This window comes from Protopterus annectens, chromosome 12.part0 (genome assembly GCF_019279795.1).
Source record: "Protopterus annectens isolate FY-2018-M chromosome 12.part0, PAN1.0, whole genome shotgun sequence".
Lineage (NCBI taxonomy): Eukaryota > Metazoa > Chordata > Ceratodontiformes > Protopteridae > Protopterus > Protopterus annectens.
In genome coordinates, this window is record NC_056746.1 from 1,301,530,971 (window position 1) to 1,301,557,093 (window position 26,123).

The 26,123-nt window shown below is 42.9% G+C and overlaps 1 protein-coding gene across 1 annotated transcript in view; it reads left to right on the forward strand.

Moving 5' to 3' along the window:
• LSM14B (LSM family member 14B) overlaps positions 1-26,123 on the forward strand; it is a gene marked incomplete in the record, with an annotated part of 815,052 nt that overhangs the window by 526,534 nt on the left and 262,395 nt on the right. The window contains 1 exon segment of the mRNA XM_044090355.1: positions 22,565-22,726. Within this exon segment, the coding sequence (XP_043946290.1) occupies positions 22,565-22,726 (162 nt within the window).

Below are 26,123 nucleotides of genomic sequence, written 5' to 3' on the forward strand. Positions count from 1 at the left end.
CGGACGCCGGTTCTTTAGAGGGCTCGGTGGAGCCAGAGGTTCAGCCAGAAATTTCTTTGGAATCCCAGGGAGAGACTTTATTACTGCAAGATGTGGCCTCTCAGGAGGTAGGCCAGGCGGAAGGGGCTTCTCAGGTAGCTGTTCTTCCCTCCCTTCCTAAGGTGGTTAGGCCCTCCCCTGCTGTTTCCAAGGCTTCTCCCAGGGGCAGGCCAGGTTTTGTTTCAGGTGTTACCCCTAGTTCTTCAGGGTCTGTACCTAAGAAGCATATGCTTAAGATGGCAGAAGATTTGATTACAATGATTAGAGGTTCTATGACCCCTCCTGATAAGAGGCCTAGGCTGGAAGCTGAGCTTGGGAGTTTTGAGCAGTGTTCGGATGCTTCTGAGTCTTGGCTGAAGACTTGCAGGAGTATTCCCCTTACTCTGATTCTGATATAGATGATTCTACTCCTTCTGCTTCTCCTCCTGAGGATTTTTCATTTTCAGAGACTCTTCATTCCATGAGGGAGCATTTTAAATGGGAAGGTCAGGATTTCTCTGATTCAGGAAAAGGCTTAGGGAATTTTGTTTCTACCCCAGCATAGGCCTTTAGCTATACCTCCTGTTCTAGATGTGGTGGAGGATGTTTTTGCAGAGGCTTCTCTGAACCCTGATTCTTTGCCTCCTGCTCCAGTTAAACCGGATAGATATTATAGGGTGCCTGAAGCTCATAAGTATCTTTTTAAGAGTCCTAGGGCAGACCCAGAAACTGTTTCTCAGGGGCCTAAAGGTGTTAAGGCTTCTGTTAAAAATCCTGTTCCTCCTGATAGAGGCGAGGGCTTTGGATAGATGGGGAAAGAAAGTGTATACTTCTTAAACTTTGGCCATGAGAGCTTTGAATTGCCAGTTTCACATGTTGAAATACCAAAATTATCTCCTTTCACAATTAAAGTCTAAGGTAGATGCTTTGGCGGAAGGTATTGAGTGTAAAGAGTTGCAGGATTTAGTTCATGTTTCTGAACAGGTGGGTAAGCATTCTTTGCAATGTGGTTTTGATGCTGTGCAGGCCTCTTCGAGGGTGGCTGCCACTGGTTCGGTTCTTCGCAGGCACGCCTGGCTGAGGGATCAGAATTTAGCTGAGCATGTGAAGACAAGGATTTTAAATGCTCCTTTACAATCTGATGTGTTTGGTTCGCCTGTGGAAGCAGTTCTAAAGAAAATGGAAGACAAGGCTAAGTCTATGCAGACTGTTAAAGATTTTTTGCAGGTTCAGCCTCAAGTTTAGTAGAAATTGGCCTACCAAGGGGTGGACATATCCTGCTTATGATTCCCAGTCTAGGGGTAGGTCTAGACGTGGTAGGGGCAGAGCTCAAGGTTCTTTTAGGCCTAGAACAGGTAGTTCACCTGCTCAGTCTTCTGGTGAGGGCAGGGGTCAGTCCTTTCGTAAACAGACCCAATGACCTGCCTTTTCAGCTGCCAGAATCTTCTCGTCTGGCAGCACCTTTGGGAGGAAGGTTGGCACTTTTCAAAGAGAACTGGAGTTTAATTACCCAAGACAGATGGGTATTGGATATCATTCACCACGGTTACAGGTTTTATTTCCATACCTTGCCTCCTTTCAAAGGCATGCCAGACATTCCTCCTCAACAAAGGAAAGAGGCTCACCGGCCAATTTCTCTGTTGCTCCAAATAGGGGCCATTCAGCCGGTTCCTGTGCCAGAAAGGGGCCTAGGATTTTATTCTCGCCTGTTCCTAGTACCAAAAAAGGGGAACACGTGGAGACCAATTTTGGATCTGTCTATCCTCAACACTTATCTGGACATTCCCAAGTTCAAAATGTTGACGTTACAACAGCTTTTACCTCTGCTGGGCAAAGATCACTGGATGGTAACTTTGGATCTCAAGGAAGCTTACCTTCATGTTCCTATCAGACTAATTTGCAGGAAATATCTGCGTTTTTCGAGCTGGGAATTCTCATTATCAGTTCTCTGCATTGCCCTTTGGCTTATCTACTGCGCCCAGAGTATTCACAAAGGTTCTGGCTCCAGTGATAGCTTTCTTCAGGCTAAAGGAATACAAATCTATCCTTATTTGGACGATTGCCTGCTTCTGGCTCAAGGAAGGGACGTGCTTCAGCATTTGGAATATGTGATAGCAGTGCTAAGATGCCTAGGGTATTCTGTGAACGAAATAAAGTCCAGTCTAGTACCCTCTCAAGACATGTGCTTTCTGGGTGTGAGACTGAATACAGCAACAGATGGCCTTTTTAACCCCGGACAAACAAAAGAATCTTTCTCTTTACTTCCATCAACTATCTCATCAGTCCGGGCTGACTGCAAGGACAGTCCTTCAAGCCTTAGGGTTCATGGCATCTTGTATTCTGGTACTTCCCAATGCCAAACTGCATATGAGGAAGCTACAATGGTATCTCAAAAATGTATGGACACAGCACTGCCAGGATTTGGACACTGTCATTCAAATACCTTGCATTCAAAAGGAATTTCTGTGGTGGGCTCAGGAATGTCACCTAAACAAGGGACTCTGTGACCCGGCCAGAGGCGAGTCAGATTCTAACGACAGATGCCTCAGACACAGCTTGGGGAGCTCATCTGAATGGAAAGTGGATACAAGACAAGTGGCCTGCCAGACTGCAGCATCTACATATCAACATGAAGAAGATGTTAGCAGTCCAGTTTGCATTACTGGCTTTCAAGGATTTACTTCTTCCAGGGCAGGTGTTGATTCTAACAGACAACACAACTGTCATGTGGTACATCAACAAACAAGGGGAACACATTCTTATCCTCTATGCAGGCAAGCAATGATTTTGTGGGAGACTGCGTTAAGCTTGCAACTGAATCTTCAAGCAAGGTTTCTGCCAGGAGCACAGAACTCCTTAGCAGATGTGTTAAGCAGGCAAATCATGGATCCCCGCGAGTGGAAACTGGATCTTCATGTATTTCAGACATTGACAGTGTCCTGGGGAACTCCAGACATAGATCTGTTCGCTTCTCCACTAAACCACCAGCTGCCAAAGTTTTGCGAAAAGGTTTCATCACACAGCCTGGAAAGTGGATGCTCTTTCTTTCAGTTGGAAAAATCTTCATGTGTATGCCTTTCCACCTCTGCCTCTCCTCCCAAAGGTACTCCTAAAGGTCAGACAAGACAAGCCAAGGATGATTTTAATAGCTCCAGATTGGCCTCGGCAGCACTGGTACCCATTACTGAGGAGTCTGGTAAGGAAGCCTCCATGGCCCTTACCTTTGATTCCACACCTATTGTCTCAGAAGGACGGGCATCTACTCAATGTCAAGCTTCACTCTCCATCTAACAGCCTGGCATATTCTGTTTTGAACCATAGCAGGTCTCAGCTTCCTCAACAAGTTTTGAATGTGATTATGGAAGCCAGAAGACCTAGTACAAGGAAAGTGTACGCAGGAAAATGGAAGAGATTTTTATTTTGGTGTGCAGCAAAGGATTTGGATGTTTCTGAGCCAAATTTGAGTGTGGCTCTTCAATATCTTACTGAGTTATTGGACAAAGGTTTGTCTTTCTCTTCCATTAAGATTCATGCTGCAGCAATTTCAGCTCGCTATGATTGTGACCCACCATTGTTTTCTCATCCTTTGTGCAAGCAATTTCTTAGAGGGGCAAAGAATATAAGACCCCCACGTAAAGCTCCTACTCCTGCTTGGGACCTCAATTTTGTGTTGGAGAAACTCACTCTACAACCTTTTGAGCCTGCAGCTACTGCTGAATATATGAAATATTTGTCATGGAAGACTGCTTTGTGCTAATGTTACCCAGTCTGGAAGGATAGTCTGAGCAGGCTGTACTGAGACTAGTTGGTTGAGGTAGGCTGTGTGTTTTTTCATGGTGAGGGACTTGCAACTAACTGATGGGTCTTTCCTAGAGTATTACTTGGAATTATTCTAAAGTTGTACTGCACCTTTAGTGATGTGTTTGCCTTTAATGAGGGATAATACTGTTTTTTTCACATTCATTCTGTGATCTTCCAAAATAAGAAGTGAAAAGATTGCAGCTTTAGACTGGACTCTAGGCAATTCCAGTTTCATAGTTATTTATATAATGGACTAGCATGTTTTAGGCAGTCTCAGCAGTTGTTTGTTTCTTTTGCTTTGAGTTCTCAGGGTAAGCCTGTGTCAAAACTAGGGGAAACTATTTCTAAGTGGATTGGGTTAGATGGACTATGTTCTGCCTAAAAGTAGAACTAGTAAGCAGGTAATTAGGAGGGTTTAGGTGGGAAAAAGCCTTATCAAAAGATGGAAGTGAGATCTGGTTGTTGCTGCACAGCACTACTGCATGCGCATTGCATGCTGAGAAAGCAGGGAGCTAGAGGGTTCTAGCAGTAATTTTTAATTTTTTTAATGTTGTTGCATCTGTATGACTGTGCTAATCATTGTGCAAACACACAAAGCATCCAAAGTAAAAGTCTTGAAACAATCTAACCAATAGGAAAGCCCAAGACTGAGCCTGTTCCAACAATCCCAAATTACTCCCATCATGCCAGTCTAGATTCCAGCTGGGATTAGCCTCATTCCACTAGGGCACTGCAGAAGATGGCAAGTCTAAGGGGGTTAGTGCAAAGGATATTTCAGTAGAATTCACAGGATGCCTTGGAGTTCAGTGCATACCTCTCTCTAAGGACACAACTCTCAAACTCTTGTAAGATTCTAGGGGTGGTTTTGCCACTGCTATTTTACATCTGTGGACAGTCAGCTCCTGCTTTTATTTGATTTGCCATGCAGGCCCAGCACATAGCCTTGAGGACTCCACTGGTGGCTGGCCTGATCTTAACTTGAGTCCTATGTGCGAGTCAGCTGGGTATCCAGCATGTTGCAGAATTAGACATTACTCTTGTACATGTTTAATGCCAGAGTGTATTGTATCAAAATTCCCAGCTATTCTATGTACCCCTAATTGCAGTCATCCCTATTCTCTTCTCTGTTCCTGTGTTGGTAGGATTCAACCTTTCTGACTTTGTATATAATCTGACTTTATCTTCATCCAAAATCCTTTATTTTCTCAGTTACCCCTGCTTTGTCATCCCTTTCTACTTTGAATTGTTTGGTGTGTTGTGTATTTTGGCTGTGGCCTTATCCTTTTAGGGTCTCCTGAGCACAAAAGCTTTTAGCACATCTGGGGCAAGAAAATAGGGTTGAAACATAGGGTCTATGAGAAAAATAACCAGAGACCCTGTGGAGATTTTTTTATGAGTTTGTAAAGCAGAAATACCAAGGCTAAAGGTGGGGCCCAACTAGCAGGACGGGATGATGACAGTGATGTATAATCTTGCATGCAAAGGAGAAGCATCAACATTTATGGTGGAGTATTATCCAAAGGATGGTAGAGCCATCAGAAGGTACAAAACTGTACTTTTCGAAGTATGAATATACTAGCTGAAAGAATAGTCATACAGGTGTTAAAATTGCTAGATATGGATCATTGGTTTTGTGGAGGGGAGGTAAGCATTTAACATTAATAGAGCAATGATCCAGAGGGAAGCAGATTGCAAGAAATACTGCTGTTGAGTCTTAATGCAGAAAGAGCATTTGAGTGTAGGCTGGAATTTAGTGCAATGAAAGCATGTGCATGATTTGCAATATTTAGGATGCATGAAGGATCAGAGGCAAGAATTAAATTAAGAGGGGCTTTAATTTGTATGAGGAGAGGAACCAGGTAGGGGTGTTTTTCCTTTATTTGCTTTATATTTAGAGCCAAAAGACTCAAAGAAATGCAAAGGTATAACTGGCATGGTAATAAGGAATAATTGGCTTGATTTTTTTTTTTCAGTGACAATATTTGCAAATACATAAAATGAAGATCTGATATGTTCTTTCCTCAGTGAATGAGTTTTGATCTGGCTATCATTTTATCCTGATTCTAGGATCAGATACTCACTCCTGCCTTACCCATAATGCCCCTGGCCACTTTTGCCCCTGGCCACTTTTGCCCCTGGCCACTTTTGCCCCTGGCCACTTTTGCCCCTGGCCACTTTTGCCCCTGGCCACTTTTGCCCCTGGCCACTTTTGCCCCTGGCCACTTTTGCCCCTGGCCACTTTTGCCCCTGGCCACTTTTGCCCCTGGCCACTTTTGCCCTGTGGTTAGGTTGGGATTCTAATATCGCGTTCACTGCAAGTTTAAACATTTTTGTCAATCTTATTTTCTTTATCTCCCTTACCTCTTATTTTTCTAGCTGCCAAATTTAATTTTTTTCTTGATAGTTACCTTTGGCAACCTTTCTTACCTCACTTTGGGGTATTTTCTAGTTATACCATTGCTGGTATAAATCTTTACTGGCTGTTACAACTTTTTTCCCCTGTTTGTAGGTTTTCTATCTCGTGTCGTACAGTATGGCTGAAAAGCTGCTTGGATTTAAACTGCACTTCCTGTGGGCATAAGATCCCCAGCTCTGATGCCCACAGGGAGTGCATCTGTTTAGGCCCAGCACACTTGGACACCACCTGCTCCATTTGTGGTGTGCTTAATACCCGGGCCATTAGTGATGGGAGGAACATGCTTGTTCTAAAAGGCCTTAGTTTCTGCTCCATCTGGTACTTCAGCATCAGGGGCTCAACCCCCCCCCCCCATAAATCAGAGATGACCAGTGAGAATCAAAAACCCTCCCCTGCAGAGTCTCCCAAGTCAGTACTTCCTTCGAAGATGAACTCTGACATTTGGCTCAGAAGTCTTCAGATCAGGTGTCTACTGTTGCCAAGTTTCCCTGCCTCCATAGTCCAAGATTTTCCCTAGAGCCATTATCCCTGAGGTTGAGGTCTTTCTTCAGGTGACCCCTAAAGTGTATTCTAGGCCACCTTCCACTTCCTCCATTAGGTCCTCCCGAAGTCTTACTGAGGTCAGTAGGATAAAATTCCTCAGAACATAGATCCAGATGGGGGTCTTGCTGTCTCCCATCAGAGCTATGAGGCTTAAACCTTCTTTCCAACTTATCGCTCATTCTCCTGTCTGACCTGATGTTTCAGAGCCCATAGATCCAAGTTCTGATTTGAACTGTCTGATTCAAAGATTCTATCTTCCACTCGTGACTGATCTGATTGGCTCCAGCTCCAAGAACTATTGTGCTCCAGTGGCAGAAGTCTGTTTGGTCTGAGGGGTTGACTTGGACTAGAGTTCCATTGCTGTTCCTTCCCTTCAGGCTTCAGCATTGGACAGTTTGGCTACAACTTCTCCCTCAAAGTGAGGAGTTGGGGAGGGCCTTGGATAATCTGTGCCAAGAATCTGCTCTGGTCTGATTGTCCTCTGCTTCTGCTGGCCTTTTTGCCTTTGAGATGGTTGTCTCACCCTCCAGAGCAGTTTTGATTCTTATGACTTTGGATCCAATCCCTGTTCCTTCAGATCCTGTCTACTCATCCTATTCCTCGTGGGACAGCCAACACGTATGAGCTTCCAAGCAGTTCCCACCAGGGGACTCCCTGCTTCAGACACCTCTGCAGAACACCCCACTGGAGATTCCTCAGAAGAGATCAAGCAGGAGGAGGCACTTGGATTCCCCACAGGAATCACTTGGAGGACTCCAGTCTTGGAGGAAGGGTCCCCCTAGATTTCCACCTGAGGATGTCTTGTTTGGAGACCTCTTGAAGATCCTTTGCCAGAAAGGTGGTTGATCTTCCCAAACCCTTTCCCAGGAGGAATCTGGCTTCTTGGAAGCCTTCAGGTCTGGCTCTTCTACATCTTGGGTTACTGCCCATATGGATGAGCTTATACACCACCTTCCACAGGGCATGGAAGGAACCAGACTCTGGGGAGCAGATCCCCAAATGCACAGGTTTGGGAATTGTATGCTTTTGACCTTTGCTTTCAGGTTACTGAATTACCTGGTACACTTCACTAGGTTACATAGGGACTTGGTTAAGGAACTCTACCCTGGGTCCATGTGTGTAGAGGAACAAGTCTTTTTTTTTTTTTTTTTTCCCTCCTGCCTGGCCACCCTGCGATTCATTACAAACTCTTCCATGAGGTTAATTTCACAGCTGAAGGGTTCTCAAGGGCAGCTGGTTCAAGCATAGCCATTAAAAGATATGCTTGGATGTAGTTGTATTTTTGCAGAACCCTTCATGATGTCTGTCCAACACTTTGGATTCTCTGTTTGGGCCAACTGGACACTTTCCTGCAGTGAGCAAGATGGAAATACCTTGTCTGCTTCGGGAATCTGCATTTCTGCCCTGCAGAGTGACTTCTAGAAATCAGCGCTGTAGTAAAAAGATGTGGTTCCAGAAATCTTGACCTTTCCATGAATAAGACTTTCCCCAGAGGTGGGGGGGGGTACAATACACTGCCCACATGGCAGTAAGATCTGCAGAATCAAGGGTCTAAAGATTCCTTCTGACCCTGTTTCCTGACGTTGCCCACTTACCTCCTTGGAGGCAGCTAGGGGCACTTCTCCTTGCACCTAAATGCCTGGATAGCCATCACAAGTTTCTTGGGTGCAAAGGGTTATATCAAGGGGATATTTCGTTCCCTTTTTACATGTTCCCCAAGTCTCCCTGATCCACCCAGTGAGAGGGAGTAGCTCTAGAGATTCAAAAGCTGCTGGACAGCAGTCATCCGAGAGGTCCCTTCCAGACTAAAGATTCAGAATTAACTCTAGGTTTAGTACCGGAGAAAGGGGACCAAAGATGCATTTTAGATCTGTTATCTGAATCAAGTTTGTAAAGAATACTGAATTCCAGATGGTAATGATTCAGTCCATTCTGCCTGTCTTGCAGGACAATGACTGCTCTCTTGATTCTCGATGTGTACTACCACATAAAAATGAACAGGTGCTTTATGCTTTTGGCTGGGAGCTGGTCATCGGTTCAGAGCCCTGCCCTTTGGTCTTACCACTGCCCCCAGGGTGTTCAAATGCATGGCAGTGGTGGTAGCTCATCTAAGACTGCTTGAATTCAGTGTTTCCTTACTTAGATGATTGGCTCCTTACCGTACTTACTAGGCATCTGGAAAGAGCCAGGGATAACTTGCTCCAACTATCTCACTTTCTGGGAATTGCTGTCAGTCTGGCAAGTCACAACTTCAACCAGTTCAGTCTTGGAGTTTACAGGGACTCCTCTAGACAGTCCATTGTTTAGCTCTTCTGCCTCAAAACAGAGTTGCTTTGTAATCCCATGTCTAGTAGGTTTTCTCATCCTTCTCCCCATCAAGAATGGTACTCAAAGCCGTAGGATTGATGGCTGCTTCAGTAACTTCAATGCCCACTGCTTGTCTTCATGAAAATTCTTCAGTGGACTCTAGTATTGTCTTTTCAACATCTGATAAAATTTTCATATTTCCAGAAACTCCCTGATGTGGAGGATACTCAGATTTGTTAAGGGAGTCCATTTTTCTTCCTCATTGCTTGAGGCATCTCCAACCACTTTCTTGTAGTGACATACTAGGGAAGTCCATCTTGGCGGGCAAGCTCCATAGGACCCTCCTGATGCCTCACGAGTGGTCTCTGTGGCAGATGTGCCACAAATGGGGTCCACTGTGCTGCGATCTATTCACATTTCCTCTCAAATAGTTTTTCCATAATTTCCCCCCTCATGGATAGCCACCAAAAGATACTCTTCCATATTTGGCCTTCCTGTCTTTATGCTTACCCTCCCCTGCATCTAATTCCCAAGTTACTTCAGAAAACACTCTGGTTGAGGAGCAAAGTAATCCTCATTGCCCCCTTCTGGCCTCAGCCCTGCATGGACACTGGATCCCAGTCCAGACCTGTCACATGTCAGATGTTTTATCCTGATATTGCAGGCTTCAACTTGACCACATGGTTTTATTAATGATAGCTAGACATTCCAGGCTTTTCTCTCCAATTTTTCCACAAACCTTTGACTAGGAAGATTTCTAAGTGTAAATGTAAGAGGTTTTCTTTTTGGACTCTCTTGGATCCTTTCATGGCCCCACTTCCAGCTGTTAGATTTCCTTGCCTCCATCTTTCAAAGTGAGGCACGTTTCTCCATCAAAGCTGCTAGCAGCCACCTCCAACTACTACATCAGAGACTCTTCTCCCTTAGCTTCAAGTTATGAAAGGCCTTAAAGGTACCTTTTACTTAGACCCCCCAAGTAGGGACCCTACTTCACCTTGGGACCTGATTTTTGGTATAGCAGACTTTGGTCCATTCACCTCTTGAACATTCATCTGAAGTAGACTAAAAGTTTGTCTTGGAAAGCTTTCTGGTTGACTAAGTTTTAGCAGGATAAGTTTCTAAACTCCAAGCACTCTTTGAAACCACTGCATTTGATTTTTGACAGTTGCTTTACACACTAATCCTTTTTCTACCATAATTTGCCTCAAATTCACAGGACTAAGGAGTTTAGGAAAATATTAATTCTCCTTTTCTAGCAATAAGGTGGAAAAGTCTCCAGAACTAACTAGCTAAATGGATAACATTGCATTTCCTAAATTTATTCATTGAGGCCTAACCTAAGAATGGAGAGAGCAGTTTGTCAATAGGAGTAACTGTAAATAGAGGTTCAGAAAATGGGTAAAAAGAGGATGGAATTTAATTGGCAACGGAACCAAGGTATTGAGCAGTTAACTAGAGGGAAAAGTAAATAGGATGAGTCTAGGAAAACATTTGGACTTTGAGGCTAGAGACTTCACCAGGTATTGATAGAGGTATTGATAGAGTAAGCAAAGTGAAGGGGATAGGGGAATTTTGAGTGAAAGACCTGGTTGAATTAAGTCAAATGTAAAGCAGAAGCTGCTGCTTAAAAGGATAATTAGAGCATATAAACTGTTGCATGATAACCAAGAATCAAAGTAAGTTAGGAAAGATTGGGAGAAGACTGGAAAAGCATTTTCTAAGAATAGGCAGGCAGGAGTACGGCTCCCAAGTATGCAACAAGTCCACATGGTTTAGGATCTTTTCTGTGAAGTTTTGCATTTGTATCTTTATACCCCAAGCAGACTTCCTCGGATAGGTAGCAAATGTTGGAGGTATGAGGAAGAGGTTACTGGGGGAAGTTTTTTTGTGGGGAGTGTAATGAGAGAGTTTAATTCCCTGCAGACTACAGCCAGAAATATTGGGTGAGCCAGTGGCAGGAATGAAGGATCTGATTTTGACCTGGGACACTAGATCTGAATTGCATAGACCTACTAAGACTTAATTGCCAAAAAGCAATTACTAGAACATGGAAAGTTTGTCTAAACCAACTCTATTTGAAATATTGAATATTAAGAACTGGAAGGGGGAAATTTTGAAAAATGAAGGAACAAATCAAAGAAATTAATTCTGGGAACAAATGCATGCAGAATAATCAGCAGGAGGTAGGAAGCTTTAGAGAAGGCAGAACTTAAGCAATTTAATGTTGGACTGGGTAAAAACATTGTGTAAATGGAAAGTGTTAATATGGTTTGCTTTCTAAGGGATAAAGGTGTTAAACTCCATCCTGAAATTTGTATTTTTGTTTTTTTTACTTAAAGCTCAGTTCTCTCGTATGGCATCCTGTGGACATGGACTTAACAGCATCTTCCTGTGGTACATTCGATTCCTAGTACTAGTTTAGCTTATTTCTGCCATTTTTAATATGTATGCAAACCCCCCCCCCCAAGTATCTGCCACATAGCGTTTGTACACCTAAAGCAAAACAAGCATCCAAGCTGTTTGTTTTGAAGGTGAGAACGGTCATCCCATTGAACAGGTTTACTATTTTGAAGAGCGCTTCAGTCTCCAGCCCTCTCTCCTTGGGGCAATCTGGTTGTTCTAATGAGTTTCCCTTGGAAAAATAAACTTGCTTATAAGAATTCTAAGTTAACTTTCTCCTGGTCTTGTACAGGACTTCACTGTAGTGAATCAAACCAGGTTCATTAGAAATGATTACTATACGGTTACATAAACATTTCAGTAGTGCAGATTTGCATCATATTTTCCTTGCATAGCTCGTCAGTTGTGAATGGGGAAACCATTTGTTTCAGTACAAGCTTTCAGCAGGATACATTGCTTATCAGTCTAAAATGTGTAGGTATATGAATGTCCTGGCATAAAGCTGCCTTTTAAAAGCAGATATTCTTGGTGTACATAAGCATGGTTCCCCTCTAACTGTATAAAGAGGCAATCGGAATTTAGGTAGTAACTTTATAGATCACCTTGCAACTTTCAACAGTCACAAAGCTCAATTTGCAGTCAAGCTGGATCTGTGCATTTATGAGGAGTTTGTACAAAGGCATAGAGACACTGCTCACCACCCACTGCATCAGTTTACATGGTTGAAATTGCTGCCTTCACCTGAATTTGAACCTTGCAATATGACTTGATCCAAAAACTTACTAAATTGGGCAGTACTCCTCTGCTGACTCACTCACTACATCCATGACTTTTACACAAATCCTTTGTGAAGCAAGATTTTGCATCAGTGTCAGAACAGTGAATGTTGGTAGTTTCCAAACAGTACTTTGGGGAGCAAAGAAATGTGTAATAAACTTGCATTCAGAAGTGGAAGACTAACTTGATACATGACTGGAAGCCTTTATGGCTTATGCCAAGGTTACTTGACTACATTCCTCCAACTGTTTCTGCAGTATCTACACTTTTTCCACAGGGTGCGTTGCAGGTTATTAGAAAGCTTTGCCTGAGATGCCAGCTTGGGTGAAGCACTTGCCTCATTTTGGGCTGGCATAGTTGTAATACCTCTCCCTGAAAGCTTGTTTTATAGTGGTTATATCTGGCAGAATTTAGTACTCTGCTCATTTTCCACAATTCTGCTGGTCTACAGACTTTCAGGCACACTGCTGTAGTGCAAGAAATTTGTACTTGTATTTAGACAGTTTTAGGTATACTTGGAAAAAAGCTCTCTGGTTCTACTGTTTTTGCTGTCTACAGTTGATTAGCTGCTCCCAGGGCCTTAACTTGTCCAAAGTCCGTCAAACCTGACTATCCCCTAGACTTACTGAGGAATGCTTGGGCCAGCGATGAGAGGTTTCCTAGGGCAGTGTCATGTTACTGAGCTTCCTTTAAGTGACACCCTTGCACTCATCTGTCACGGGGAAGGTATGCAGTTGGGCTGTGCTGGCAAATCATTCATGCCTGTTTGACAGTCTTGCCCTTTGTACAACACCCTGGCATGTCCTTCGCCTCCACTGCAAAGGTATCTGTGGATATGCCCCCTGTACTCTGGGCACTGTTTTCCTTGTCTGCATAGTTGAGCACCCTTTATCTTCCCTGACTGCACAGTTTCAAGTCTCAGCTGCTATTTGAACTTGAGTGGCTTGGGCCATGGGTAAGCAATACTTTGGGGAGGAAGGACCTGATAGAACTAGTGGAGGAGTCCCTGGGGGTTGCCAGTGTGGTGTTCGGAGCCAAAAAGAGGAACTGGCATATTAACACTAATTGAGCAGTGTTTTGAAGAGACTGTAGTGTAGAATTCAGATGGTTATAAGACTTGCATTAGTATGCTGTGGTGGTGCTGCGGTAGCATTGTCGCCTCACAGTAAGATGTTTTGTTCGATTCTCAGCTAAAGCTGCTTCTGTGTGGAGACCTGCGTGAATGGACGTACCTTTGTTGAAAGTGCGTCAGGGCTGGCAACTCTGCACATAAAAATCTACTGCCCATCATTAGCGGACTGGAGTTCTGCTGTGGCGACCCCTAACAGGGAAAAGCTGAAAGACCCAACAAGACTTGCATTAGTGGTAGGGCAGGCTTTGGCATGGGTGGCTTGTGTGTAGAGTACTATTACAATGAGCCTCCAGCAGGATACTGTTCAAGTATACCGTAACTGTGGCCACTCCATTAAGAGGCTACAAAGTGGCATGGATAGACTAAAGTGTCAAAAGCATGGGACCGTATCCCACGTTAATGGGTAATGGTGCTTAAAAATGTACATACAAGATATGCCCTAAACTGATTACATTACAGTGACCATGAAAGCATGGCAAACCACTTTGCAGTTAAGGCATGATAAAGGACATATTATTCTAAGAATAAAAATTCAAAGGGGAACATTATAGGGTGAATGTCACGGCTGCAGTTTCGTCTTTCCTTTAAGCTGTCTAACAGGTTGGGTCATTGCTACAATTTGCCTCCCAGAAAAACTTGTTTTTGTAGAGTTTTAAACCGTATAGCTCATCCGATGAACTGTAAAGTACAACTGCAAGCGGTCAGAACTTTCAGATAAGAGTGTCATTTGGTCAAGATGTGCAAAAGCCTCCTTTTAAAGCAGAAAAGCTGCAGCACCAATAAAAGTTTGGGACAGGAATGTGATAAGAACTTGAGCAAGGAGAGGAGTATATAAATATTTGGGAATTGAAGGATGAATAGTAAAACATGAACAAATGCTAATAACTTTTAGTTTTCTAAAATTCCTTAATACTGAAAACAGCATTGACATCTAAGAACAATTTGTCCTAACTTAGTTTTTTGAGTGCGACTGTCCCCAAAAGGTGTTGGATCGATTGGGCAGGAAAACAAGGATGCTTCATGCTCAAACAATTTATAAAAATCATATGCCAAAACTATATATTCCCCGTTCTGAACGAGGTATGGGTCTATTTGAAATTTATTGCATGTATAGATCTGCAGTCGGACTGCATACATGTCTGCTGACCTAGTCCCAAATGTTTTGAAACCTGAGAAGTAGATGACTTCCTTGCTTAGTTTAGCAGACGCATATGTCAAGCGAGAAGGGAAATCAAATGAAGTGTAAAATCGGGCACCAACAATGTGCCAAAAAAGAATATAAGAAGGATCAGATGAGATGGTAAATGTGGAAAGTGCACAAATGCATTTGCAAGAATAGAAAACTTGTGGAACATGGAATAGGATCAAACACAGGAATGGTTAAGGAGAGGTAAATTTTAAACCAAAAGATGAAAGGTCAACATTGGCGGCCCAAGATAGTGGACAGTGGACACTGTTTAACAAAGTCCATTGAACATGCAGGAGAAACAGACAAATGTAGGTTTACTAAAACAGAACTGTAAAAGTCTCTTGTTGCAGGTTGTGAATATACTAATGAGGATTGTACTGAAAGACGTAATGTGGCAAGATTGTTGCATTGGGGATTGTGCATACATAATATTGAAGTCACTGAAAAGCACAGGTAACTAGCAACAAAGCATTATAGAAATTGAAGTTTATATCACATGACATCACCCATTACCAACAGTTCCAAAAAAATAGATGCAAGAAAACCAAATATAGTAGTCCATGAAGCATTGATCATTGAAATTGCTACACCTAGTGACTACAATGTCTCTTGTACAGACTCATAAAATACCAGGATTTACAAGCAGAAATGAGGGCAATATGGAAGGTTACCCAGACAGTTCAAATATTTGTAAGAGCAACCGGTCTTGTATCCAAGTATGACTGGATTCTTTGTTGCCAGTACATGTAACTCAATATGAATTGCAGGAGTCATTACTGGGCACATTGCGAGTGCTGAGAAGAGCACTTCTGGCTAAATGCCAAAGATTGAAACAATACTAATTTCAGCTTTACTGACTTAAGAATGTCTATTCCAGTCATGGTATTAGAAACCCAAAAGACTTTGAGAGATTAAAATACTATAACAGTAAAGCTACCTTTCCATCAGCCTGTATAATTACTATTTTAGTTGAGGCTTACCACAGTTTTCTTTGAGGGGGAAAGGGGACCTTGATAACAGGTTTTAACAGTGCTGGCTGAGTACTTTGTGCAACTGTAAATGTCATGTGGGCATCACTTCAGTGCAGCATAGTTTGGGAGCAGCAAAAGTCCTAATAGGGAATCAGATTGGGAAGTGGCTGTTTAATTTATAAACCAAAGGTCATGACATGATTGACCAGTCTGAGGCTGTAGTGTTTAGTATAAACTGTACTAGTGGAATGCTCATTACTGGTAATAGTCTGGTACTGCAAGCAGTGTGCTGAAAGTATTGTGTTTGGATTTGTAGAAAATGTAGAAGCCATGCAAGTAAAGGTCTGCAAGCAGATTTAATCCCACTTAACTGCTTGCATTTGACTCCTTTACAAAAAAATAAGCTGTACACCAGTGGCTCATCAGCTACAGGCTAGCACCAAACAAAACATAGGAGGTTCACTTGAAGATGGCACACAAACATTTTGTGAAGTCTAAAGTGAGGTATTGCATATCTTTGGTTTTGCTTTTTGTTTACAGAAGCACATTTAAGCTTTTCCAGTCTTTGTATCCACTTTACTGATGTTCTTCGTTCCACATTGCTGCAGTCCTTACTATTGGGTAGTCCGCTGTCCAGTCGGCCCGAATACCAGAGGGCGCATTAGACTGACGTACGCCAGGGTACTTCACGCGCATGACCGACGCCATATCCTCAGTCTTTTGCCGCATGGTCCGATGCAGAAGCAGTTTTGCGAGTGCAGGTTGGCGTTCTGAAATATTTCCGCCGGAGTTTCAGACCGAATCAGAGTTGGCAACATTTTGGTTTTTCTTGCCTCAGTATTTAACCGGATGTCAGAAAAAGTGAATAACTGCATTTCTTGTGGGAAACAGATACCTCATAGGCATTACCATACCTTGTGTATACCTTGTTTAGGGCCTGAGCACGTTGTTGGATGCCGCTCTTGTGCTAGGTTTAACAAACGCACTATTAAGAGACGGTTAGACTGTGCCAGGTTAGTGTTTGGGAAGCGTTGCAATTATAAAATGCCGCCGGATGCTCCGCCAAGGACAAAACAGCTGCCTAGGGTTGATGAACCGCAGTCCCGTTCTTTAGACAACTCAGTGGAGCCAGAGGTTTTGCCAGGAGTTTCTTTGGAGTCTCAGGCAGAGACTTTACTGTTACAGGATGTGCCTTCTCAGGAGGTAGGCCAGGCTGAGGGGGCTTCTCAGGTAACTGTTCTTCCCTCTCTTCCCAAGGTAGTTAGGGCCTCTCCTTCTGTTGCCAAAACTTCTTTGAGAGGTAGGCCAAGTTCAGCTTCAGTGGGGGCTTCTCCTAGCATTTCAGGTTCTATGCCTAAGAAACATATGCTTAAAATGGCAGAAGATTTGATTACTATGATTAGAGGTTCTATGCCCCCTCCTGATAAGAGGCCTAGGGTGGAACCGGAGTTTGATAGTTTTGAACAGTGTTCAGAGGCTTCTGAGTCTTCTGGAAGATTTGCAGGAGTATCCTCCTTATTCTGATTCTGATGTGGATGATTCCACTCCTACAGCTTCTCCTCCTGAGGATTTCTCATTTTCAGAGACTCTGCATTCCATGAGGGAGCACTTTAAATGGGAAGGCCAGGATTACTCTGATTCCAGGAAAAGGCTTAGGAATTCTGTTTTTGCCCCAGCATAGGCCCTTAGCTATACCTCCTGTGTTGAATGTGGTGGAAGATGTTTTGCAGAGGCTTCCTGAACCCTGATTCTTTGCCTCCTGCTCCTGTTAAACCTGATAGGTACTATAGGGTGCCTGAAGCTCATAAGTATCTTTTAAGAGTCCTAGAAACTGTTTCTCAGGGACCTAAAGGTGTTAAGGCCTCTGTGGTTAAAACCCTGTTCCCACTGATAAAGAGGCAAGGGCTTTGGATAGATGGGGAAAGAAAGTGTATACTTCTTCCACTTTAGCCATGAGGCGTTGAATTGTCAGTTTCACATGCTTAAATATCAAAATTATCTCCTTTCACAACTGAAATCTAAGGTGGATGCTTTGGCGGAAGGTATTGAGTGTAAAGAGTTGCTGGATTTAGTTCATGTGTCTGAACAAGTGGGTAAGCATTCTTTGCAATGTGGTTTTGATGCTGTACAGGCCTCCTCGAGGGTGGCTGCCACTAGTTCTGTTCTAGGCATGCCTGGTTGAGGGATCAGAATTTAGCTGAGCATGTTAAGACAAGGATTTTGGATGCTCCTTTACAGACTGATGTGTTTGGTTCGCCTGTGGAAGCAGTTTTAAAGAAGATGGAGGACAAAGCTAAGTCTATGCAAACTGTTAAAGATTTTGCAGCCAAAGTTTAGTAGAAATTGGCCTACTAAGGGATGGACATATCCTGCTTATGATTCCCAGTCTAGGGGTAGGTCTAGACATGGTAGGGGCAGAGCTCAAGGTTCTTTTAGGCCTAGAACAGGGAGTTCACCTGCTCAGACTTCTGGTGAGGGCAGGGGTCAGTCCTTTCGCAAACAGACCCAATGACCTGCCTTTTCAGCTGCCAGTAGATTCTCGTCTGGCAGCTCCTTTGGGAGGAAGACTGTCTCTTTTCAAGGAAAATTGGGATTTAATTACTCAAGACAGATGGGTGTTGGATATCATTCACCACGGTTACAGGTTTTATTTCCATACATTGCCCCTTTCAAAGGCATGCCAGACGTTCCTCCTCCACAAAGGAAAGAGGCTCACAAGCAAATTTCTCAGTTACTCCAAATAGGGGCCATTCAGCCAGTCCCTGTATCAGAAAGGGCCTAGGATTTTATTCTCGCCTGTTCCTAGTACCAAAGAAGGGGAACACGTGGAGACCAATTTTGGATTTATCTATCCTCAACACTTATCTGGACATTCCCAAGTTCAAGATGTTGACGTTACAACAGCTTTTACCTCTGCTGGGCAAAGATCACTGGATGGTAACTTTAGATCTCAAGGAAGCTTACCTTCATGTGCCTATAAGACTGACTTGCAGAGTATGGAAGTTCGAGCTGGAAATTCTCATTATCAGTTCTCTGCATTGCCCTTTGGCTTATCTAAGAGTATTCACAAAGGTTCTGGCTCCAGTGATAGCTTACTTCAGGCTAAAAGGAATTCAAATCTATCCTTACTTGGACGACTGCCTGATTCTGGCTCAAGAAAAGGAAGACCTTCTACAGCATCTGGAATATGTTATAGCAGTGCTAAGATGCCTAGGGTATTCTGTGAACGAAATAAAGTCCAGTCTAGTACCCTCTCAAGACATGTGCTTTCTGGGTGTGAGACTGAATACAGCAGCCCAGATGGCCTTTGGACAAACAAAAGAGTCTATCACTTTACTTCCATCAACTATCTCATCAGCTGACTGCAAGGACAGTCCTTCAAGCATTAGGGTTCATGGCATGCTTCCCAATGCCAAACTGCATATGAGGAAGCTACAATGGTATCTCAAAATGTATGGACACAGCACTGCCAGGATTTGGACACTGTCATTCAAATAATACCTTGCCTTCAAAAGAATTTTTGGTGGGCTCAGGAATGTCACCTAAACATCTGTGACCCGGCCAGTTTAACGACAGATGCCTCGGACATTGCTTGGGGAGCTCATCTGAATGGAAAGTGGATACAAGACAAGTGGCCTGCCAGACTACAGCATCTACATATCAACATGAAGGAGATGTTAGCAGTCCAGTTTGCATTAATGGCTTTCAAGGAGTTACTACTTCCAGGGCAGGTGTTGATTCTAACAGACAACACAACTGTCATGTGGTACATCAACAGAACACATTCTTATCCTCTATGCAGGCAAGCAATGATTTTATGGGAGACGCTTGCAACTAACTCTTCAGGCAAGGTTTCTGCCGGGAGCACAGAACTCCTTAGCAGATGTGTTAAGCAGACAAATCATGGATCCCCACGAGTGGAAACTGGATCTTCATGTATTTCAGAAATTGACAGTGTCATGGGGAACTCCAGACATAGATCTGTTCGCTTCTCCACTAAACCACCAGCTGCCAAAGTTTTGCACAAAGGGGTTTCATCACACAGCTTGGAAAGTGGATGCTCTGTCTTTCAGCCTCTGCCTCTTCTTCCAAAGGTGCTATTAAAAGTCAGACAAGACAAGCCAAGGATGATTTTGATAGCTCCAGATTGGCCTCGGCAACACTGGTACCCACTACTAAGGAGTCTGGTAAGGAAGCCTCCATGGCCTTTACCTTTGATTCCTCATCTGTTATCTCAGAAGGACGGTCATCTGCTCAATGTCAAGCTTCACTCTCTTCATCTAACAGCCTGGCATATTCTGTGTTGAAACACAGCAGGTCTCAACTTCCTCAACAAGTTTTAAATGTGATTATGGAAGCTAGAAGACCTAGTACAAGGAAAGAAAAATGGAAGAGATTTTTATTTTGGAGTACAGCAAAGAATTTGGAGATTTCTGAGCCTAATTTGAGTGTGGCTCTTCAATATCTTACTGAGTTACTGGACAAAGGTTTGTCCTTCTCTTCCATTAAGATTCATGCTGCAGCAATTTCAGCTCACTATGATTGTGACCCACCATTGTTTTCATCCCTTTTGTTTCAAGGTTTTTTAGAGGGGCAATAATATAGACCCCCCCGTAGAGCTCCTACTCCTGCTTGGGATCTCAATTTTGTGTTGGAAAATACTGCTGAATTGAAATACTTGTCATGGAAGACTGCTTTTCTGTTGGCTATTACTTCTGCAAGAAGGGTGTCTGAGTTGCAGGCCCTTATGGCAGTAGAGCCCTTTTGATTTTCCATAAGGATAGGTATCATTACGTACTAATCCTTCCTTTATGATTATACCTAAGGTGGTTTCTAGTGTGGCTTTAAACCAGACTATTCATTTGCGTACTTTTTATGCAGACCCCCAAAATAAAGGGGAAAAGATTTTTGTTATTATTTAAGCAGGACTAAGGATTTTAGGCAGTCTCAGCAGTTGTTTGTTTTTTTTTTTTTGAGTCGCAGGGCAAGCCTGTGTCAAAACAAACTATTTCTAGGTGGATTGGGTGTTGCATTGCATTTTGTTATTCATCCATCATGAAGGAGATCCAGCTGATGATTAGGCCTCATTCCACTAGGCTACTGCCACTTCAACAGCATTTCTAAGGGGTGGCAACTAAGGATATTTTTGAGGCAGCTACTTGGAGTTCAGTGCATACTTCTCCAAGCATTATCACCTTCCTATCTCTCTCTAAGTCTAGGGCTGGTTTTGCCACAGCTTTTGCAAGGCATGTTGTCAGCTCCTACTTCTTACTGATTTGCCAGCCTCCCTTACCTCTGCTTTGGGATTCTACCCAATAGTAAGGACTGCAGCAATGTGAAGAACATAGTACAGTTTTGTACCTACCATAAATGTAGATGTTCTCCTCCTTCCTCTGTTTAGGGGTGGTTGTGTAGGTGAGGTTATATGCTGATATTTTGTATATATTTTGTATATATTGTACATATTTTTGCAGGTATTTTGGGCCTTGTCTTTTAGGGTCTTCTGACATCTGGGGCAAGAAAAGACTGAGGATATGACGTTGGTCATGCGCATTAGTACCCTGTGACTGGCGCGTCAGTCGCGCGCCTGACTGACGTCAGCCATATACTCTGGTAGGACTACCCAATAGTAAGGACTGCAGCAATGTGGATCCTCGAACATCTACATTTATGGTAGGTACAAAACTGTACTTTGTTGGCGTGGGTTTATGCAGTTATCCCTGTTTGGCCACTTTTTGGATTAGTGCATCTGGGAAGGGTGAAAGTGGCAGGAAGACTGGCTAGTGGCTTGTGACAGCCTGCCTATAATCAGCATACAGCCTGCCATCACAGTTTCTTACTAAAGGGCTTTAATGGCTGGGAAATGGGCACTTGAACCATAGCTTGATTACATTCTTGGAAATACTTTGAGGTTATGTTGCTAGAGCATGGCTTCAGCACCTTGACAGTTTGGTGCAACCTTTCCCAGATCAATTGTAGCAGACTTTGGAATTGACGGGGGAGGGGTGGTATATGTTCTTGTAATTACTGTGTTTCAGAACCTGGCGTGAGGATACAACTGTTTCATTCATGGGATTAGTCCTCACATGATCCATACTGGAACTAAATCATGAACCCCTCCAGAGATGCTAAAACCCATTTCAAGGTTTTTCTTTCACTAGTAAAATGGGCCTGCAAAATATGTATACAAAAATTTCTTGCTAGGTCACAAAAATAGTTCTGCTTCAAAGTAGCCAAACTGAAGAGATTGAAGTGCAGACAGATGCGATGAGGGGGTCCTCTGTATTGGTACTGTCTAATGCTGTGGGTTGATTAAGCCCTTTTACTTTACAGGTGAAAAACTGGTTTCATTTTTTCCATGAGAAAGCAAGCAATGAAAGTGTATGCAATTATTTAAATGTGCCAGCCATTTTTGGTGATGGTATACCACTCGCACTCTGTAATGCAAGATACTTTGTCACTTTGCCCCAAGAGCAGTTTAAATGGCCATTTTAAAATGGTGACCTGGGCTGTGAGGCAGATGGCTCCCTTACCTGAGCAGTTTTGTTACAAGTGGTTAAAAGATTGAGCCTAACAATGGCTGTGCTTGTGACCTTGGATACTTGTCAAAGTAGTACTCTAATACGATATAAAGATGGAATTGACTAATGCATGTGAGACTACTTGGGATAGGGTTCACTGTTTTTTGTTATACTTGATTATGATGCAAGGTAGAGGTAGACTGGAGCAACAGAATGGTTTGTAGCCCGCATCTATTGCTCATGACTAAAACTGAATGTACAGAATAAAGATCAACAAGATGCCTGATTGAGGGCGAGACTTCTGTCAGAATATATGTATAACAAGATTATTGCTGTTAAAGTACTGTTGCTATACTTGGTGGGGTTTCAATGTGAGTCACCATTACTTGTAGGTAAAGCAAGCAGTTGGGATGCATTCATATGGCTTGTACTAAATAGAGCTGAAATTTCAGTAGAGTGGACTTTATTAAAATTCTATTTCTTTTCTAGGAAATAGACGCTCAAGAAACCGTGCAAGAGGGCAAGCCAGGCAAGGAACAGTAAAGGAAAACGCAATTAAATTTGAAGGAGACTTTGATTTTGAAAGTGCAAATGCACAGTTCAACAAAGAAGAACTTGAAAAAGAATTTCAGAATAAACTAAATATTAAAGGTGGGTTTTCTGTTTAAGCTATAAATATTGGTAACTAATGATGGACCCTAGGTTGCTCCTTTCACCCCAGTCAAAGTTGGCAGCTTTACTTGGAAAGATTAATGCTGTTGTGACAAACTGTAAGGAGCAAAAAGTTGACTCCAGTTGCATGTGCTCATGTAGGTGGGTTCGTGTCACAGCAGTAATTGAAGTTTCTGCCTTCATTCAGTCCCATTAAACAGTCCAGAGCACACTGACATTAATCTGTGCTCCAAACATCACATTAATCATTGCTATAGGTTTTTACACAAGGATGCTTGAGGTATTCAGCAAGCGGATTACCTAGTCATGAGAAGGTCTTGTATCAAGGGACAGCTTTGGCCGTTTTTGGAGTTCTTTGCAGAACAGCTTTGTGGTCCCTATTGGTGGCTCACTTGATCTAGCAGATTCAAGCCCTTGTACTGTTTTCTCTCTAGTAAAAGATTTTCATTAGACATGCTGTCTACTCTAGCAGTAAGAGTAGTATAGTCTAAGATTCATGTTGTTCAACCCCCCCAGCTGCTGGAGCTTCCTTGGCCATACTGATCAAAGGAGTGACCTTTTTGAGGCCTAGTTAAGCAAGGCAACTTTTAGATGAGGTTCGAATCAGGCTCAGCGGTTGGCTGGTCTTTGGGTTGAGAGAACAAGCAGTTACCATGATGGAATGCCTGCATCTTACTATATTTTAAACCCATTTAATACCAAAAGGGAGTAATCCATGCTTGTGGAGAAAAGCATTTGTTTAAAATAGTTTTCTTTGCTAGTAATGCTGGTGTACTGCTTTGCCAGTTCTGATACTGCAGCCCTGCTTCAGTGTGGGACTGTGGAGGAGGGGCCCTGAATTTGTAGTTTCAACTATAAGATTCTTGGTTAGGGCATTTCCTGTAGGTTGGGGCACTCTTTCCCTGAGAGCTGTACTGCCAGTGTGTTGCATCTTGGTTGCAAGTCCTTTAAAGCACCTTTCAGCAAGAAGCCAGGCTTTCCTATATTTTAGGTAGGTTTCCGTACCTTATCCTAATAGTAATGGCTTTATCCCCCCTTTCTGCACTCGAGTGACCATCCCATCTGTTATAACCTGAGTTTTTTTCATGGATTCTACTTTGTAATGTAGGGTGCCTGATTTGTTGCCAGATAGTTGCCTTGACTAGTATCTATGTAGGTTCTTCTGGCTTGCCTTTAATGTCCAGCAATTTTGGCTTTCTTCAGTAACCATATTTTTTGTAGACCAGTGCAGCAGAGAACTTAGTACCTGAATGGCTCTTGGCAACCGTGTACTGGCTTCCTGAAGTCAGTGCTCACAGTTCAGAGGAGTGAACGTAGTGTAGGATAAATGTCTTCAAATGGCCTTCATAGACATGAAACTGGGCAAACTTTTTGCTGGGTGTCCCTGTCAGTACTCTTGCAACAAGGGAGATATGGGGTCTAGGTTTGAGATGCTGTTTCTGGATTTTATAGCCACTGTTTACTGCATCTGCTTTTTTGTGGGCAGTCTGTCATTGGCTGTAAATCTGATAGGAAGGGACTCTGTAAGCCTTTTAAGACTGTATATGCTGCCATAACCTGAAACTGACTCTTCTGCACATGTTAAATTGAATCTTCAGTCTAAGCAGGGCAGGAGTATGCATTTAATAGCTACCGTTACATGAGGACAAGTAACTGCTTTAATATTGTCATACTTCAGCACTTTTTGCAGCAAACCATGCCTGTTTGAGCTCACTGACACACTAATAGGATCACTGCTGCACTTTGGGCTCCTTTTGGGAGCAGTTCTTCATTGACTTTGTACTTGGGTAAGCCCATTGGTTTAAAGAGCCAACTCAGGAGCACAGTCTGAAGTGACTCGCACTGAATTGTACAATAGGCAAACGGAGGTGGAAGGAATTTTATTTCAAACTGTTGACTATTACTTGGGAGTGTTTGCAACTCTTTATTCTTAGTGTGCACTTTATTCTCCTGTGACAAATGACATTGTTCAGATTCCAAGTTTGAGATTTGTTTGTTGCTCATCATTGTCAACCCCACAAAAAGCATTGGGCTTAGGGTCAGCTACTTAACTAGTTCACCTGTTGGACTGTAAAATTTGCTTTCCATGTTTTCCTGCAGTTTCTATTGTAGTTTCTTTTGTAGTGAATATACTGTTTGTGTCCCCCCCCCAGGCATGATGTAGCTTATTTAGGAAACTTGCTTTTCAGTTTTCATCCCATTAACAGTCTAGATGGTGAGGGGGACTTAATGCACTAGATTATTCCTGTATTCCACTATTGATACCAGATTTTCTCTTAGATTACTCTTTTTGGACTTCACCTGAAAGGACAAGTGAAAAGTAGTGCAGACTTGGGAGGTGCATGTTGGAATACCTTTATAAAGTTGGCCATTCTTTGCTGTAAGACTTAATACACTAACCACGTCTTCAGCCTTATTTTTGGAAACTTGGAGTAGCTTGCAAGATGTATGGCTCTCTTAGACATCCATGCTTACTCTTCACAAATGAAGACTAGGACAGCCATGGTGCAGATGTGTTGCATATCAAAACTCTGCAGTTCAGCTGTTTACTCCTGGCAGAGATTTCCTTTTCCCAGATGTGATTCTCAACTGTCTGGGAGCTTTGTCATGTCTGGTCATGCTTACTACAACTGAATTTTTCACTAGCTGCAGAATTGCACAAAAAATCTGTATTCCATTTACCCTTTTCCCCAGTAAATATTCTTGGTATACCTGCTTAACTTCTTACTGTAAGTTTTATGGATTAACCTCTGCAGTCTAGGGGTTAATCTTGTACACACCCTTTCTAAATGTGCAATGTTTTGTGGTTTGGTTCCACCTAAGCCTCCACCATAGACCGAGTTTCTGGCATCAATTTTAGGACATCTTGCTTTGAGTTTGTAAATGCTCCTTGTGCTTGGATGAGGTCTGTAGTAGTATTGGCAACACACCCAGCTTACATGCTGCTGACATCCTTCAGTTTCATTGTTGCAATATTTTACAGTAGGGATCCCCTGCCATCTGGGCATTGTACAAAAGCCTTTAGGTTGCTTTAAAATGCACAGTCTGTCATGCACATGTTCCTTGCATAGCTTAGGGCACAAAGGTGACATCTACATACCATCCTCAGAACTTTGCTGCCAGTCGGCACCATCTTTGATCTGTCCGAATGCCTGTTCTGTTTGAAGCAGTTAAGTTCCCTGTTGGAGGTTTGTTTGATCTTTTGCTGTATTGTTTGTGGGCTTTCATGTCATCCACAAAGGGTAAATGCCAGTGTAGGAGACATTTCCCATAAATATATGCATGAATAGTGTTTTGCCTTGGCACTTCACATGACCATACATCCTGTTATGTCAGGCCTTTGTTACCAAAATCCTTGGTAGGCTTTCTTTGGTGC